At 44.3% G+C, this 17,031-nt stretch overlaps 1 protein-coding gene across 1 annotated transcript in view; it reads left to right on the top strand.

Moving 5' to 3' along the window:
* LOC126471336 (Down syndrome cell adhesion molecule-like protein Dscam2) overlaps window positions 1-17,031 on the top strand; it is a 208,809-nt gene that overhangs the window by 165,725 nt on the left and 26,053 nt on the right. The window contains exon 9 of the mRNA XM_050099457.1: window positions 15,547-15,718. Within this exon, the coding sequence (XP_049955414.1) occupies window positions 15,547-15,718 (172 nt within the window). The remainder of the gene's footprint in view (window positions 1-15,546; window positions 15,719-17,031) is intronic.

The raw sequence follows: 17,031 nt of genomic DNA on the forward strand, positions 1-17,031 counted from the left end.
TATTTATAAAGATCTGTTGTACAACTTATGTGATCAAGATGGGCCTTTATAAATATAGTATCATAATATAATCAGACTGATTTATGGACTTAATATCTTCACCCCATGAACCATGGACCTTGCCGTTGGTGGGGAGGCTTGCGTGCCTCAGCGATACAGATGGCCGTACCGTAGGTGCAACCACAATGGAGGGGTATCTGTTGAGAGGCCAGACAAACATGTGGTTCCTGAAGAGGGGCAGCAGCCTTTTCAGTAGTTGCAGGGGCAACAGTCTGGATGATTGACTGATCTGGCCTTGTAACATTAACCAAAACGGCCTTGCTGTGCTGGTACTGCGAACGGCTGAAAGCAAGGGGAAACTACAGCCGTAATTTTTCCCGAGGACATGCAGCTTTACTGTATGATTAAATGATGATGGCGTCCTCTTGGGTAAAATATTCCGGAGGTAAAATAGTCCCCCATTCGGATCTCCGGGCAGGGACTACTCAAGAGGACGTCGTTATCAGGAGAAAGAAAACTGGCATTCTATGGATCGGAGCGTGGAATGTCAGATCCCTTAATCGGGCAGGTGGGTTAGAAAATTTAAAAAGGGAAATGGATAGGTTAAAGTTAGATATAGTGGGAATTAGTGAAGTTCGGTGGCAGGAGGAACAAGACTTTTGGTCAGGTGATTACAGGGTTATAAATACAAAATCAAATAGGGATAATGCAGGAGTAGGTTTAATAATGAATAAAAAAATAGGAGTGCGGGTAAGCTACTACAAACAGCATAGTGAACGCATTATTGTGGCCAAGATAGACACAAAGCCCATACCTACTAAAGTAGTACAAGTTTATATGCCAACTAGCTCTGCAGATGATGAAGAAATTGATGAAATGTATGACGAGACAAAAGAAATTATTCAGGTAGTGAATGGAGACGAAAATTTAATAGTCATTGGTGACTGGAATTCGTCAGTAGGAAAAGGGAGAGAAGGAAACATAGTAGGTGAATATGGATTGGGGGGAAGAAATGAAAGAGGAAGCCGCCTTGCAGAATTTTGCACAGAGCGTAACTTAATCATAGCTAACACTTGGTTCAAGAATCATAAAAGAAGGTTGTATACCTGGAAGAATCCTGGAGATACTAAAAGGTATCGGATAGATTATATAATGGTAAGACAGAGATTTAGGAACCAGGTTTTAAATTGTAAGACATTTCCAGGGGCAGATGTGGATTCTGACCACAATCTATTGGTTATGAACTGCAGATTGAAACTGAAGAAACTGCAAAAAGGTGGGAATCTAAGGAGGTGGGACCTGGATAAACTGAAAGAACCAGAGGTTGTAGAGAGTTTCAGGGAGAGCATAAGGGAACAATTGACAGGAATGGGGGAAAGAAATACAGTAGAAGAAGAATGGGTAGCTCTGAGAGATGAAGTAGTGAAGGCAGCAGACGATCAAGTAGGTATAAAGGCGAGGGCTAATAGAAATCCTTGGGTAACAGAAGAAATATTGAATTTAATTGATGAAAGGAGAAAATATAAAAATGCAGTAAATGAAGCAGGCAAAAAGGAATACAAACGTCTCAAAAATGAGATCGACAGGAAGTGCAAAATGGCTAAGCAGGGATGGCTAGAGGACAGATGTAAGGATGTAGAGGCTTGTCTCACTAGGGGTAAGGTAGATACTGCCTACAGGAAAATTAAAGAGATCTTTGGAGAGAAGAGAACCACTTGTATGAATATCAAGAGCTCAGATGGCAACCCAGTTCTAAGCAAAGAAGGGAAGGCAGAAAGGTGGAAGGAGTATATAGAGGGTTTATACAAGGGCGATGTACTTGAGGACAATATTATGGAAATGGAAGAGGATGTAGATGAAGACGAAATGGGATATAAGATACTGCGTGAAGAGTTTGACAGAGCACTGAAAGACCTGAGTCGAAACAAGGCCCCGGGTGTAGACAACATTCCATTAGAACTACTGATGGCCTTGGGAGAGCCAGTCATGACAAAACTCTACCATCTGGTGAGCAAGATGTATGAAACAGGCGAAATACCCTCAGACTTCAAGAAGAATATAATAATTCCAATCCCAAAGAAAGCAGGTGTTGACAGATGTGAAAATTACCGAACTATCTGTTTAATAAGTCACAGCTGCAAAATACTAACGCGAATTCTTTACAGACGAATGGAAAAACTGGTAGAAATGGACCTCGGGGAAGATCAGTTTGGATTCCGTAGAAATGTTGGAACACGTGAGGCAATACTAACCTTATGACTTATCTTAGAAGAAAGATTAAGAAAAGGCAAACCTACGTTTCTAGCATTTGTAGACTTAGAGAAAGCTTTTGACAATGTTAACTGGAATACTCTCTTTCAAATTCTGAAGGTGGCAGGTATAAAATACAGGGAGCGAAAGGCTATTTACAATTTGTACAGAAATCAGATGGCAGTTATAAGAGTCGAGGGGCATGAAAGGGAAGCAGTGTTTGGGAAAGGAGTGAGACCGGGTTGTAGCCTCTCCCCGATGTTATTCAATCTGTATATTGAGCAAGCAGTAAAGGAAACAAAAGAAAAATTCGGAGTAGGTATTAAAATTCATGGAGAAGAAGTAAAAACTTTGAGGTTCGCCGATGACATTGTAATTCTGTCAGAGACAGCAAAGGACTTGGAAGAGCAGTTGAATGGAATGGACAGTGTCTTGAAAGGAGGATATAAGATGAACATCAACAAAAGCAAAACAAGGATAATGGAATGTAGTCTAATTAAGTCGGGTGATGCTGAGGGAATTAGATTAGGAAATGAGGCACTTAAAGTAGTAAAGGAGTTTTGCTATTTGGGGAGCAAAATAACTGATGATGGTCGAAGTAGAGAAGATATAAAATGTAGACTGGCAATGGCAAGGAAATCGTTTCTGAAGAAGAGAAATTTGTTAACATCGAATATAGATTTAAGTGTCAGGAAGTCGTTTCTGAAAGTATTTGTATGGAGTGTAGCCATGTATGGAAGTGAAACATGGACGATAACTAGTTTGGACAAGAAGAGAATAGAAGCTTTCGAAATGTGGTGCTACAGAAGAACGCTGAAGATAAGGTGGGTAGATCACGTAACTAATGAGGAGGTATTGAATAGGATTGGGGAGAAGAGAAGTTTGTGGCACAGCTTGACTAGAAGAAGGGATCGCTTGGTAGGACATGTTTTGAGGCATCAAGGGATCACAAATTTAGCATTGGAGGGCAGCATGGAGGGTAAAAATCGTAGAGGGAGACCAAGAGATGAATACACTAAGCAGATTCAGAAGGATGTAGGTTGCAGTAGGTACTGGGAGATGAAGAAGCTTGCACAGGATAGAGTAGCATGGAGAGCTGCATCAAACCAGTCTCAGGACTGAAGACCACAACAACAACATCTTCAGTTGACATTGCTGGGCTTCGGGCTCTGCAGCACATGATCCCTATTGTGTTCCCATGTTGACATATTACCAGTGTCAATCCTCATTTGCACTGGGCTTAATAGACAAGTTATTTCAAAGAGTATTTCCTAAATACACACGCAGAGTACAAATAGCCTTATAAAAAAGCAGATCAAAAGCCCAAACACAATAAAAATATCATAAGGTCCATCCCTCAGACATTTGCTTTTGCCACCTGCAAGAAGTTTCAGTAATAAAAACAGGACATGTACAACAGGTAAAAATAGACAAGCTGTGTGGGAGAAAAGTACCAGTTGGGCAAAGTTAAAATCTGTAAGCAATTAAAAATTTGAGTACTTTCTGTGAAATACTTTTCCAGGTCAGTAACTCCAAAATTGAGAAGATAGAGACAAAATGCCTAAATAACCACATCATGATAGTTCTGCACAGCCCAAGAATGCTGTATTATGAATTTTTTTTATTCCAGAGGTCATTTCACATATCTCAGCGGTTGGATGCTAGTATTTTGACTGGACATCACTTTGTCAACTTATGTACTCCTAATACATACCCAGTATCCAACTGGGAAAAGAGGACTTACAGTTTGATGTGGAATCTGAACCATGAATCATTCCTGATGTTCCTTCACAGCATCGAGAGCTGAAAGCTAGATCAAAAGCAAACTGAAAATTTCCATGGTTTGAATGAGATCTGATCCCACAACCTCTCAGTTTCGAGGCACATGCTTTACCACTAAACCACCAGGACTGACAGGCTGTTCAGTGCAGCAGCATGATGGATACTACAGTTACAAGAAGAGATCAACCAAATTTATATTGAAGTTATCTTCCCACAGTTACACCAAGTGATAATGTGCAGTGTTTGTTAAACACATGTGATCTGTTATCAATATTTGTAGAATACTTGAAGTCAGATGTATGTAAGCACTATTTGCCTAAAGAAGAGGATGAGTATAACAGAGCAATTGATATCTTTTGGGTGGTGAGTTCATGGTACCGAGAAACTACCATCAATGGTGGTGAGGGAATATGGTATAGTTGTAGGTAAACAACTAAAATTCTCTCATATACAGATTTATTCACACTTAGTGTCTACACATATACAAGTCCGGAGGCTAACTGCCGTTAGCGTCCAACATGCTCTCCAAAGCCCTCTCCTCAAAGATAGCACACTTACGCACAGAACAAATATCGATTTTTATGGTGCTCTACACCAAATAGCCCCCCCCCCTGCCCCCCGCACAGTATCGAGTACGTCCCTGTGAATGGGGGGCGGTGAGAAGTTAGGAAGGTAATGCACAGTTCTTCTGCATCAGGCGGAAGCGGTCGACTGGTAGGAGACCGGGGGGTGAAGCCCGGTACGTCGACGGTGAAGTTAGGAAGCGACGACGCCGGCTGAAGACGACGTCCCATCCTGGAGTGAAGGTGTAGCCCTTCGTCAGCCGGCAGGCGGAGAATCACCTTGCCAGAAGGCCTAACAAAGGCACGCAAATTGCCACACACAGCACTTCTGCTCAATTTAAAGCGGCGCACCACACGAGATTCTGCACTTCCTCCCTCAATATTGTCACACGCGAGTACCACACACACTGTATCGCCATCTACTACAACATATAATTTACGTATGTCATCAGGGTGCACATGTGTTGTGAATTCTTGGATGACACCTGTACGAGCAATGGTAGGGAGGTAGGGAGGTAGGGAGGTGTGGGAAAGCCATGGCAGGGGGAAGCATCTGCTAAGAGGGGGGTGGCAGGTGCACTAGACTGTGCAGGAGACAACCTCGGGCGATCAGCTGACAGACGAGGGAGCGTGACCGAAGGCAACGAGGAGCCAGCGTGGGTTGAACGGCGTGACAAAGAACTGTCACACGAAGATGGTAACACAATGGTAGAATCCGAGTGGTTGGCAGTTCGACTGCGAGGGCTGTGAGGAGTGAAGCCCCGACAAGATTGGCCACTTGAATTAGATGAACGCGGAGAAGGAGCAGTGCTCGGCAGAGAAACGCGCTGTGGAAAATCAATACCCAACTGCATGGTGTGGGAAGATGGATGGCCGCTCGAAGCAGGAGTGGCAGAAATAGGGGCAGAATCAGGGAGGTTCACCTGAGGCTCAATGAAAGCTGGTTTCACTCGGTTGAGTGAGACCGTGCTTACAGAATCTTTTATGAGGAGATCCATGTTATTCTCAGAGCGTTTGACGACCTTGTAAGGACCTGTGTAGGGCGACTGAAGCGGGGCTTTGACTGAGTCGTCTCTGAGAAACACGTACTCACAAGAGTCTAGCGTGCGCGGTACGTACACGCGCGGAGGTGTATGAGCAGCCAGAGGTGGCGGCTGAATTTTGCTGCAGTGCAAGTGCACCCGCTCCAGAAGTGAAGGGAGTTCAGAGGGCCATGGAAGTGGGGTCGGAGTGACTAATTCTCCAGGCAAAACCAGAGGTTGGCCATATACAAACTCGGCTACGGACCCCTTGAGGTCTTCCTTGAAAGTCGCACGAAGGCCAAGAAGCATGAAGGGCAGTGCCTCCGTCCATAGTGAGTCATGGCAATGCAGGGCAGACTTCAGGGTGCGATGCCATCGCTCGACAAGCCCATTGCTTTGGGGGTGGTATGCAGAAGTATGAATTTTGACAATACCACACATTTTACATAAGTCAGAGAAAACTGAAGACTCGAATTGTCGCCCCTGGTCAGTGGTGAGGTAAACAGGTGAGCCAAATCTAGATATCCACGAATCTAAGAATGCTTGACTTACTGTCTCAGAGGTAATGTTCGGAATAGGCACAGCCTCAGCCCACCGAGTCATCCTGTCAATAGCTGTAAACAAGTAACGGAAACCCTCGGAGGGGGGCAAAGGGCCTACGAGGTCGACATGAACATGGTGAAACCGGCCTGGAGGTTGGGCAAAGCAGCCAAGGGGTGGAGAAGTGTGCCTGGAAACTTTGTTCTGTTGACACACCATGCATGCCCCTGCCCAAGACTGACAGTCACGGCGCATGTTTCGCCAGACAAACCATTCAGCTACCAGACGGGTGGAGGCTTTGACACCGGGGTGTGCTAATGTGTGTAGTTTGTCAAAGACCTGGCGTTGAAGGGGCTTAGGAATGAATGGCTGCAACGTACCAGTCGATTCATCACACCACACTAAGTCAGATAAGCCAGGGAAAGTAGAGCGTACTGGTTGGAGAGAGGAGCTGTGGTCTGAAATAAACTGCATGGTTTCGGGGTCTGCCGATTGCAACCGAGGTAGGTCCGTTAAGTCAATTAAGGTTGTGACAGCACCAACACGCGAGAGAAAATCAGCGACCACATTCTCCGCTCCTCGGATGTAGCGAATGTCATTTGCAAATTGCAAGATGTAATCGATGTGACAAAAGCGTCATGGGGGCGGATCAGCCGCAAGATTTTTTATGGCAGGAACCAACGGCTTCTGATCAGTGAGCACATAGAAATCTCGTCCCTCAACAGCAGTTCTGAAGTGTCTTATGGCCTCGTAAACTGCAAGTAGTTCTCTGTCGAATGCTGAGTATTTCTTCTGCGCGTTGTTTAGCTTTTTTGAGAAAAACTGCAGGGGGGTCGTAACATCGTTGTATGTCTGTCTCAGTACTGCGCTGATAGCATTGTCACTAGCGTCAGTAGTGATAAACATTGTGGCGTCCGCCCGTGGGTGAGCAATAGTGACAGCGGAGGCCAACAGCTGTTTGAGTTCATTAAATGCCTTGTCCATGTCTGGTGTCCATGGTACCTGGCGGGTGCCAGAAGTTTGTGGGCCAGCGAGAGCATCTGTGAGAGGAGCCTGCACCGCAGAAGCGGCTGGCAAATGTTTCCGGTAATAATTAACTGTTCCGATGAACCTGCGTAATTCCCTGTAGGTCTGAGGGCGTAGCATCTCGAGAACAGGCTTGATCTTGTCCTGTGGTGGTGTCAGACCATCCGATGACACAACATAACTTAGGAATGTGACGGATGACTGGTGCAATTGAGTCTTTTTATTGTTCAGTTCAATACCAGCGGCTGCTAAAACATCTGTCACGACTTGAACACGCTCCTCACACTGTTCTAAAGTAGAAGCATAAACCAATATGTCGTCCATATATACGAAACAAAAGTATAGATGGGATAAAGTTTGATTGATGAAACGTTGCCACGTTTGGGGTGCATTTTTCAACCCAAACGGCATAAATTTGTATTGGAACAGCCCGAAGGGAGTGGTTATGGCAGTCTTTTCAATTTCCTCTGGAGCCATAGGAATCTGATGAAATGCGTGCTTACAGTCCAAAACAGAGAAGTACTTTGCACCTGCGAGCGCATGATTGAAGTCTGCGATGTGTGGGACTGGATATTTATCAATGATGGTGCGGGCATTTAAACGCCTATAGTCTCCAACCATATGCCAAGTACCATCTTTCTTTTGGTCAAACAGGATAGGACTAGCCCAGCAACCGGAAGAAGGTTCAATTATTCCCTTTTGTAACAGATCGTCCAATTGTTCTTTTGCAATTTTCATAAATTCCGGCTTGAGGCGGCGTGGACGTTGCGATATGGGCGGCCCATCGGTTAGACGTAACTGATGAACTGTGCCATTAGTGACTACTGCAATACGTGGCGCGGCATGATAGTCAAATGTCCGTGAAGTGGAGCAGGCAGTGGCGGACGGGCCAAGCTGTGGCGCTGAGGGCACGGAAGTACAGATGTGCCACCCACTCGTAGGCTGCGTAAAGGCCGCACACGTGTTAACATGGGCGAGGTTGGTACACTGGTTCTTGGTAGCGGGCCGTGCCGCTGCGAGCGCTGTAGGCACGAGTGGGCGTGGTAGATGGCCGTAGTTCATTGCCACAAGCTTGGCAAGTTAATTTTCCATTCGGAACGCAAGGAGCATGAGCACTCGGGCATACCCTATCATTACAAAAGGGGGTGCTGACACAGTTTACAGAGTTCCTGAGTGCCGTGAGGCGTTGTTGTGTGGAGGCCAACTCATGGTGTATGTCGCGGAGATGCAGCAGCATTTCCATACGTTCCATCCGCAACTTAGAAGACTTGGCGCACTCCACTAGCCACTTGTTTGTCCAAGATTGCAGCTCCAAGGATAGGTTTACACACTTCTTAGCACAGCACACATGTTTGGTGTTAGCCGAACTGTCACTCGGCGAAGCGAAAGGAATATGTTTGTTAAGGGAGGGGTAAAACACAGTATTTTGTACAAAATCTAGTGACAACTGATAATGCTTGAGGAAATCAATTCCGAGAATAGGTTCTTCAATTGTTGACACTAGAAACGTCCACTCCAGCTTGCACTCGGGCGAAAGTTTCACTGTATACTAAGTGGAACCCGAACACTGTAGGGTAGACAAGTTCACTGCACGAAGTACTGTTTTGTGTGGTTGCACGTTATTGGTTGCTAGGCGAACCGGCAGCAAAGAGACGTCTGCGCCAGTGTCTACCAGAAAACATACACCTGATCGTAAATCGCGAACATAGACTCGACCACACTTACTGTTATTGTCCGAAACGGAGTGCAACGTGGGATGGTGCCCGTTGTTTACATCGCAGGAGGTGGTACCATAGCCTACCTGCGGTTGGAGTTTGGGTAAGAACACGGTGACTGGCATTTGCGAGCTTGCTCCCCGAATCTCGCGTGGAAGAAACAGTAAGGTTGGGCGGGCCTGTGCCCTTGTGGATTGTCGCTAGGTGACGGATTATGTGCCCCAGAGTCTTCCACAGAGGCCGATGCACTGTCGTTGCGAGGAGTTGAAGGTGCAGGCAGGGCGGCTAGTTTAAAAAACTTGTTATCAGCAGCACCAGACAAGGGCGTGGCGTCAGAGAGCGTCTTAGTGCAGTCACGTCCAGAATGCAGTGCACGGAGCTCACGTTGCCTGGCGGAGTATGCTCCGTCGGCGGTTCGTAAACGTTCATTTACTGGCCTATCTTCATACGCAGAGATTGCAGTCTGGACAGGCAAAGGCAGCAGCTTTTCAGTCCAGATTTCTGCGAGCGTGTCATCAGGCATAACTTGCTCATCGACGAGAAGACGGATGCACCGCCACAGCTTGGACGGAGACCTGTCGCCGAGACCCTCTTCGTAGATGAGCTGTCGCACATTTTCTCTCCTTGTTTTAGAGACACGCTCCAGTATCGTTTGTTTCGCCACAGCATACTTCCCTGCTAGTGGGGGTGCTTTGACCAGATCATAAATTAAATCGACGCGGTCGTGAAGATGGTTCATGAGGCAGGCGATGCGTGCATCGTCGTCCAAAGCACAGACATTGAATGTTTGCTCAACCAGGTTAAACCAGAACTCCGGGTGAGCGGGTTTGAAGTCTGGTAATTTCGGCAGATTCGGCACTGCAGTCACTGCGGAGGTGCGCCTATTACTTCAGACGGAAGTAGAGCATGCAGAAGATTGCGAGTCCGGATTATTGGCGTTTCATAATGCGGGAATCACGAAATTCACTTGACGCCGGGGGGGGGGGGGGGGCGGCTGAGAAGCGACGGATGCTCGAACGGTGTGAGTATCGTAGTCAAAATGTGCATTCTCATTGACGTGGTAGCTCGGAGAGAAGCCACAAGTGCTTAAGTACGCCGGTGAATGTCCGTTATGCACACAGTATTCACTCAACCGTGAGTGGTGGGGCTGGTTGTAGATGTCAGAGTAATTACTATCCAGCACAGAATTATTGACCTGATTAGAAGCAACACAAGGATCCCACACACGTCCACTAGGATGCACACTCGGTGTGATATTTGCTGTTTGGTCAGCATTGAACACCTGTTGACTAGCCAGCGCGGAAGGATACACACGTGGCGGGAACTGATTCGAGTTAGAATTTACTACTGGATTTTCCAAAGTAGCAAAACCTCGCTCGACGCCACGAACTGTATTGAATTGTGTGTTCGACACAGGAGTAGAAATTTTCCGACCAACACTCTGTGGAGAACACGTGGGAAGGTCCAGGCTAACAAAGCCAGAGTCCACGACCGTTGGCGGTTGGAAGAAACTGGCGGCACTCGATGAATTCCACTGCATGTTCTGGCTGAAGGATTCCGAAGATTCTTGCGGCATGTCCACTACGACGGCAGGAGTGCTGGAGAGATGTTGCTGGAATCTGGGCGGCGGTGAATGCTGAAAGGCCATTGTCTGGAGCTGAACAAAGGCCCTCGCGATCGCGGAGAAACCTGACGCGGTAGGCGCATAAATAACTTTCAGGCGGTAACTCGGATGCGTATTACACAAAAACGAGGTCACCAGTGAGGGAATATGGTGTAGTTGTAGGTAAACAACTAGAATTCTCTCATATACAGATTTATTCACACTTAGCGTCTACACAGATACAAGTCCGGAGGCTAACTGCCGTTAGCGTCCAACATGCTGTCCAAAGCCCTCTCCTCAAAGGTAGCACACTTACGCACAGAACAAATATCGATTTTTATGGCGCTCTACGCCACAGTGGTGTGTCTGTGCACGTCAAAACAAATCTCAATGTGAGGGAAGTAGACCTAAGGAATTACACAAATGGAATATTGGTTATGTCAGCTGACATGTCTTAAGTTAATGGAACTGTTGTGGAGTGCCTTTGATACATGCAACAACTGCTTATTCACAGGAGTGTCCCCAAACTTTTTGAATCTGGCACAGACAGCATTAGTTTACAAAAACAGAGACCTCTGTTAAGTATTTACATCTACAAGTTGTAGGCCAATCTCAATTATTACAGTCCTAGCCAAGGTAATGAAATGTGGTATGAAAAATCAGATTTTGTATTACTTTGAGGAAAACCATGCTTTTCAAAAAAGCTACTGCTGCATTGGATTTATTAAGAAAAATAAAGCTGTTATTTGAGAAGAGAGTCTGTGGCATCCACACGGTGTAACCTCAGTGAAGTGTTTGACTGCACCACCCCACAAAACATTATTTAAACAGTAAATATACAGAGGTGTGGGAGGCACTTACTAGCTACCTATCAGTGTTACTTATAAAACTGACAGAAGATGGCATCAGCTGAACGAATAACATCCCAGAAGCAGAAGATATAACACAGCATGCTAAGAGTTTCTGTGATAGGCCCTCTCCTTTTCTTTTATTTGTAAATGATCTAATACAAGATGGTCATGCAGTATAATTTGCTAGTGATACTACTCTTATTTCAAAGGGAAATAATTCTACCCAGCTAGTCCTCCAATCAGATGTGCTATTTTTAATGGTGGAATCATATGTGCTATTTGGAATGGACAAGGAGTAGTTCATCTCAAATCAAATGAAAATATACAAATAAAAAACTCAGCATATTGTTTGCAACCTCAGAAAACATGTGCCTGGGCCATGTAAAAACTGAAAATACTGGATTTTGTGATAGACTAGAAACTTTCATGGAACAGATACAGTATGTATGTAAGAAACTGTCATGTGCAATATACCTCTTGAGGAGATAGAAAAGAGTAATTACAGTCGAGTATCTAGTAATTATATGTTATTCTCTATTCCAGAGACATATTAGCAATGGAATGTAGCTGTTGAGGTCATTCATCAACCTACAAGGACATTCTCTAACTGCAAAAGAAAGTGGTAAGAATTATACATCAAGTAGTAAGCAGGAGCACCAAATGCCATTATTCATTAAATTGGGAATAATGACTGTTTACAGCTACTGTGTATTATTGTTCCTCATCCATGTTAAGGAAAATGTAGGTACAGTCAGCAATAGGAGTGAGATATACAGTAAAAACAAAGAGACCTAGCTGTTAACTGTTGGAAAAAAAAGAGATATCTTTTCGAAGATTACTATGAGAATGTTCAGTTTACTACCTTTGGAAATGCAGATCTTACCACTGGATAAGTTAAAGAAAAAATTGCACAAGACTAAAGCAATGGCTGCTATACTCAACATAGGAATTTTTGACTCTAATGACAATGAATGGATCTACCGAACTTTCTCTAAACTCACTAAATCTGTAAATGAAATGCATGTTGATCAAAAATGTATGCTATACTAAAATGTTTGATATGTTACATTAGTTGTAACAACATATATTATTTGTATTTACATAAATCAATATTGTAAATTTGATGCAGCCTGTCCAGGATGGCTGGTGAATGACACAGAAATTGTAATAAATGGATCATTGAGACTGGTCCATGGGTCAATGGATATGTCATGTTGTCTGATGAACCACATTTCTTGTTGCACCAGATTAATGCTCATGTCTGAATACATCATCATCCAGGTGAATGGCTGCTCAAAGAAAGCACCATGCCATGGATTCATTCTGGTGGGGCTGCAATAACTCTGCAGGACATTCACCTGGGCTTCTGTGAAACCAGTGGTAGTAACCAAAGGCACCACAGCAAATGTAGATGACATAAACATTACTGCAGATAACCAGCATCTCTTAGTGCTAGATGTCTCCCCCCAGTGGCAATGACAAGTACCAATGGGATAACTGTCTGTGTCACAACACCAGAGTCATGATACAGTGTTTTGAGGAGCATGATAATGTTGATGTCTTAGCTGCCAAATTCTCCTGTTCTGAACTTAATGCACTGAAGAGCCAAAGAAACTGGTACTCATGCCCCCAAAAGCATGCAGAAGTGCCACAACTCAACTTGGCATGGACTCAACTAATATCTGGAGTAGTGCTGGAGGAAATTGACATAATGAATCCTACAGGGTTATTCATAAATCTCTGAGAGTACGGGCATGTTGCAAGGCATCCCAGACATACTCAATAGTGTTTATGTCTAGGGACTTTGTTGGACAGTGGAAGTGTTTAAATCTCAGAGGAGTGTTCCTGGAGCCACTCTGTAGCAATTCTAGATGTGTGGGGTGTCACATTGTCCTGGTGGAATTGCCCAAGTCTGTTGGAATGCACAATGGGCATGAATGGATGCAGGTGATCAGACAGGATGCTTAATATGAGTCACCTGTCAGAGTCATATCCAGATGCACACACCCCACACCATTACAGAGCCTCCACCAGCTTTAACAGTCCCTGCTGACATGCGGGGTCTTCACATTCATGAGATTGTCTCAGTACTCATACACATCCATGCACTCAATACAATTTGAAATGAGACCATCTGACCAGGCAACATGTTCCCAGTCATCAACAGTCCAATGTCTGCATTGATGGGCGCAGGCGAGGCATAAAGCTTTGTGTCATGCAGTCATTGAGGGTATATGAGTGAGCCTTTGGCTCTGAAAGCCCATATTAATTATGTTTCATTGAATGGTTCACATGCTAACACTTGTTGATGGCCAAGCATTGAAATTTGCAGCAGTTTATGGAAGGGTTGCACCTCTGTCACATTGCATGATTCTCTTCAGTCATCATTGGTCCTGTTCTTGTAGGATCTTTTTCTGGCTGCAGCAATGTCAGAGATTTGAAGTTTTACCAGATTCCTGATATTCATGGCACACTTGTGAAAGAGTCATACAGGAAAATCCCCACTTCTCGCTGCCTCAGAGATGCTGTGTCCCATTGCTCATGCACCAACTATAACACCACATTCAAACTCACATAAATCTTGATAATCTGCCATTGTAGCAGCAGTAACCAATCTAACAACTGTGCCAGACACTTGTTGTCTTATATAGGCATTGCCGACCACAGTGCTGTATTCTGCCTGTTTACATATCTCTGTATTGGAATACACATGCCTAAACCAGTTTCTTTGGGACTTCAGTGTAGAACAGGTCAGAGATACTTGTGGTTGCTGTCTCTGCAGTATCAAACCACAAGCCCCAAGTTCATGGGAAATGCATGACCCTTGCGTAGACATCTGTTGCCAAATACCTCCAGAAACCTACCAAAGACTTCTCAGATCGTACTGTGCAGAACTGCTGCTGTATTGAATTCCAGTATTGGACCAACACAATATTTAGCAGGTCTTCATAATGTTTTGTCTCATCAGTGTGTCATAACTAATAACAAACATTCAAGACAGGCATACTTGTTGACATTTTACCTATTGCATGGACTACTGAAAGCAGTGATAGTCTTTTTATTGACTGCAAGTTATTCTAAATGCTTTGTTTGACAGAAAACTCTCTCATGGTGCTTAAGTTTGATTGAAAACTACATGGAAGATCTACCAATGGTTAGATGAATAAACAGGAAATGAACCAAGAACTATATCCACAATATGCAGTGAGACCATGAATACTGTACACATTGGAGCCTTCTGCAGATTGAACGAGAAAATGTAGCACTTGTCAGGGCTACTTTGTATCATTTCAGATCATAGATCATAATCTACCAACATTCCAGTGTGCAGATCATGTTATGTTTTTAGCTTCCCTTCCTTTTCCTTCCCCATTAGGTATAGCTGTATTCATTTTATTGTTAGTAGAACATTTCACACAAGAACGTAAGCAGTTGGGTGAATGTGTAAGTGTTCATGTATGAAAATGTTTCTATATGAGTGTTTCTTCACGTAAGACATGTTCTTGCATGGTATTTGTTGAAATACAATTTTGTTTCCTTGATGTTTAAAATCAGATAAATGTATTTATATTGAGGATTATAATCTTACATTTATTGACTCTGCTGCACCAAAAAGAAAAATACATAATCCAGGCCAGCTTTCTACAGTTCAGTGGAAATTTTGTGATACGCTGGTGTTTTGCTTTTCAGACTTCATCCTAAGAAGCAATGTAGAAATGCAACCACATATGTACAGGTGATAGATAGGTGGCACTTAGTAACATGTAACAGGGCATATATTAACATGTGTTTTCAAGTTTTCAAACTGTGGTACCACAGTGCAAATAGTGCGCACACACACACACACACACACACACACACACACACACACACACACACACACACATGCACACGCACACACACACACACACACACACACACACACACACACACACACACGCACACGCACACGCATGCACACGCATGCACACACGCACTCACACACACACTCTCTCTCTCTACTGTTTTGGACTGATAAGTGTGGATTACTGAATGTTTAGAAAATGAAGTTTCTTCATATAATGATAGCTAGGTAAAATAAAAATTTAAGACTTAAGGTTATCCATCAAACTAATAATTGAAAAATTGAATGATTCATAACATCTTATTTATTGTGCTGTACAAAATGTTATCACATATCAAATTCTTCTGCAGTACCACCTACATGGAGAGTGGAACCCCACGATATGGAGGTAATAGCTGGACAACGTGTCATGCTGGCCTGTGCTGCGGAGGGGTCTCCAGCACCACATATTCACTGGATGAAGGACACGGGTTCCCTGCCTCCTCAGTATCAGGAACTGGATAACACAAGGATGAACTACAAGTGTGTAAGGCACTCCACAGTGTCCCAAAATTAACAGACAAAGCTTATGGCAATAATCTTGCTTGTTGTTACAGCATCTATGCTTAAATCAAACAATGGAAAATCCAGGATGAAATGTAACAATATTAGAGAAGGAAAGTTGCTACTCACCATATATCGGAGATGCTGAGTCACGATAGGCACAACAAAAAGATTCACACAATTATAGCTTTTGGCCATTAATGCCTTTGTCAACAATTGACACACATACACACACGAACACACACATTCATACAAATGCAACATGCACACACATCTGCAGTCTCAGGAAACTGAAACTACACTGCAAGCAGCAGCACTAGTGCATGATTGGAGTAGCAACTGGGTGGGGGTAAGGAGGAGACTGGGGCGGGGAGGGGGAGGAATAGTATAGTGGGAATGGCGGACAGTGAAGTGCTGCAGTTTAGACAGAGGGCAGGAGAGAAGGTTGGGGGGGGGGGGGGGGGAGGAAGTAGCGGAAAGGAGAGACATAAAAAGAAATTAAAAGACTGGGTATGGCGGTGAAATGACAGCTGTGTAGTACTGGAATTGGAACAGAGGGGGGGCTGGATGGGTGAGGACAGTGACTAACGTAGGTTGAGGCCAGGAGGGTTACGGGAAAGTAGGATGTATAAAGCTCCCACCTGTGCATTCCAGAAAAGGTGGTGTTGGTTGGAAGGATTCATATGGCACAGGCTATGAAGCAGTCATTGAAATGAGGGATGTCATGTTTGGCAGCGTGTTCAGCAACAGGGTGGTCCACTTGTTTCTTGGCCACAGTACGTCATTGGCCATTCATGTGGACAGACAGCTTGTTGGTTGTCATGCCTACATGGAATGTAGCACAGTAGTTGCAGCTTAGCTTGCAAATCACATGACTGATCTCACAGGTAGCCCTACCTTTGATGGGATAGGTGATGTTAGTGACTGGACTGGAGTAGTTGGTGGTAGGAGGATGTATGGGACAGGTCTTGCATCTAGGTCTATTACAGGGATATGAGCCATGAGGTAGGGGGTTGGGAGCAGGGGTTGTGTAAGGATTGATGAGTATATTGTGTAGGTTCGGTGGATGGCAGAATACCCCTCCATCAGTAATATCAAAGCTGTGAAGTCATTTTTGGTCAACTTCGTCTCCTGGCTGACAGTTAAATATTAATGTGTCAAAAATACAGATAATTAAGAAAGATGCTTGTCAGTACTGATAATGTATATTATATCTATTTTGCCATCTGTGTTTGCGCTCTGATGGGTGATTTAGCTAACAGGTAATGTCATGATGCATTTATTGTGCTGTA

The sequence above is a fragment of the Schistocerca serialis genome, chromosome 3, assembly GCF_023864345.2.
Source record: "Schistocerca serialis cubense isolate TAMUIC-IGC-003099 chromosome 3, iqSchSeri2.2, whole genome shotgun sequence".
In the NCBI taxonomy this organism is placed as follows: Eukaryota; Metazoa; Arthropoda; class Insecta; order Orthoptera; family Acrididae; genus Schistocerca; species Schistocerca serialis.